Source organism: Branchiostoma floridae, chromosome 13, assembly GCF_000003815.2.
Source record: "Branchiostoma floridae strain S238N-H82 chromosome 13, Bfl_VNyyK, whole genome shotgun sequence".
Classification (NCBI taxonomy): domain Eukaryota; kingdom Metazoa; phylum Chordata; class Leptocardii; order Amphioxiformes; family Branchiostomatidae; genus Branchiostoma; species Branchiostoma floridae.
The window spans coordinates 6,743,925-6,745,912 of record NC_049991.1 but is presented as its reverse complement, the minus strand read 5'-3'; the positions used below and the strand labels follow the sequence as shown (position 1 = coordinate 6,745,912).

The window sequence follows — 1,988 nt, the reverse complement described above, 5'->3', positions numbered from 1 at the left end:
CAGGTGGGGTTAATTGCCGGCCGGATAATTAGCCCCCTGGGCTAAAGTCTAACCGCGTGAAAATCCTACCGGGTGTAGCCGATTACCCCGGCGGCTGGGAGCTTCCCTGGCCCCGTACAAAGCCTGCACTAACTACGGTAGGCCGAGCCAGCAGTAGACTGGATTCCAGGTTAGGGATAGGATCATACCAGAGGGAGATATAAGGACCTATAAGAGGGCTGGGACCAAGGGTCATACGTATACCTACTAGTACCCCAGAAAACATACATTTCAGAAGTTAAGGAAACTTATCACCTATAAACAAAAGGGTCAGGCTTTTTACCGGAAAACAGAGGAAAACACAGTTAAACACCGGAAAACACATGAAGGAGTGTATAATCTACTGAAATACAGTATGTTTTGATGAGTAAACATGACAGGTCGCTATGTTTTGCCACAGAATAATCTACATGTGGCCCTGGAATGAACAAATCGTCAGAAAATGCATGCCTGAGACGACGGGCCGGACCGCCGGCGGCCATGTTTGTTTTCATTGCAGAATACATGTTTGTTTAGCGGGGTCTGATACTTTCACAACAAGACGGCTGATACCTACCGAACTTCAGTGCAAAAATCTGTTATATATTGGCATAAATATAATATATATGAATCTACTCTGTATTTCTTTATAAAGCTTGCTTCTTCTAGCTGTCAACGTTACATAATTTTGCACAATCAGCACGTCCAGTCCGCCGGGTGGCGGCGGCGGTCCGGCCCGTCGTCTCATGCATTTTCTGACGATTTCTTCATTCCAGGGCCATATGTAGATTATTCTGTGGCAAAACATAGCGACCTGTCATGTTTACTCATCAAAATATACTGTATTTCAGTAGATTATACACTCCTTCGTGTGTTTTCCTGTGTTTTCCTGTGTTTTCCGGTAAAAAGGCTGACCGTAAACAAAACATTGCAACAGCAATTGTGTTCAAATCATCTCATGGAAGCCCATGTTAAAACAGTAGAACCCCATGTGATAACCCAAGTTATCACCCAGTCTGACCACCCGTGTCAAACGGTATGATATAACATAACAGAAAGTAATCCATACTTAAGATATTTTATATAATGCTTGAACATACAATGGGATACTGTAGTCCAGAGACCACTTACTGTGGTCCTACAGTCCTTTCTTCTGAGCTACATAGAATTTGATTGATCAAACACACTTCACAAATTATTCATGCCAATGCTTAAGCTTTCATAAGAGTGGGCCAACTGCGATAAACATTAGATCAAAATTGTGGAAATGCATGCAAACAGTTATATAATGCCAATACGCTTTACTATTATTGTATTTACTGGCAAGTCTGGGCTTGCAGAATTACATACTAGGAATCCAGAAGTCTTCAATATGCAGATATCACCAGTTTTCGTGGATGCAAAAAGGATAGGGCCACTATTTCATGATAAAAATCATTACCGTAATCATTTTCTTAAATACTACTAGTAAACAGCAGACTTGATCTAATCTCCGAGCAGATGTTGGGATGGAAGATCGAAGATAGTTCAAAACGTTTTCTGACCACTGAGCAAGACAGCTGGACTTTACTGATGATCGAATGACAAGTGGCTATTCATAGAATTTCTGGTCACCAAAGAGACACGAAATGTTTAACACAACATCTGCTTGGAATAGTGGTAATGCACTTGACTTTGTAAGTTGATGTCACACACACACACACACGTCATGCCTTTCACACAAACGCAAACTCACGGTAACAAACACAACAGCAAGTCCTTGCTCTAAGCGCTGTAGCGGCTTCCCTGTCTTCAGTTCAGACAAGAAACTCAGACCAGAGCCGTACATAGGCTAGACACAGCTACAGCTTACGTAAAAGCAATAAAACCAGACGTGTTATATAAGATATTGAGGAAAATTCGACGTTACATCAATCACAAACCTTCCTGAGCCGCCATGTTGTCAGTTACAAGGAATCATGGGTAGGTCA

At 42.0% G+C, this 1,988-nt stretch overlaps 1 protein-coding gene across 1 annotated transcript in view; it reads right to left on the bottom strand.

The window, feature by feature from the left end:
• LOC118428695 (ubiquitin domain-containing protein UBFD1-like) overlaps positions 1–1,988 on the bottom strand; it is a 9,641-nt gene extending 7,653 nt beyond the window's left edge. Inside the window, exon 1 of the mRNA XM_035838833.1 lies at positions 1,941–1,988. Within this exon, the coding sequence (XP_035694726.1) occupies positions 1,941–1,956 (16 nt within the window). The 5' untranslated portion in view covers positions 1,957–1,988. The remainder of the gene's footprint in view (positions 1–1,940) is intronic.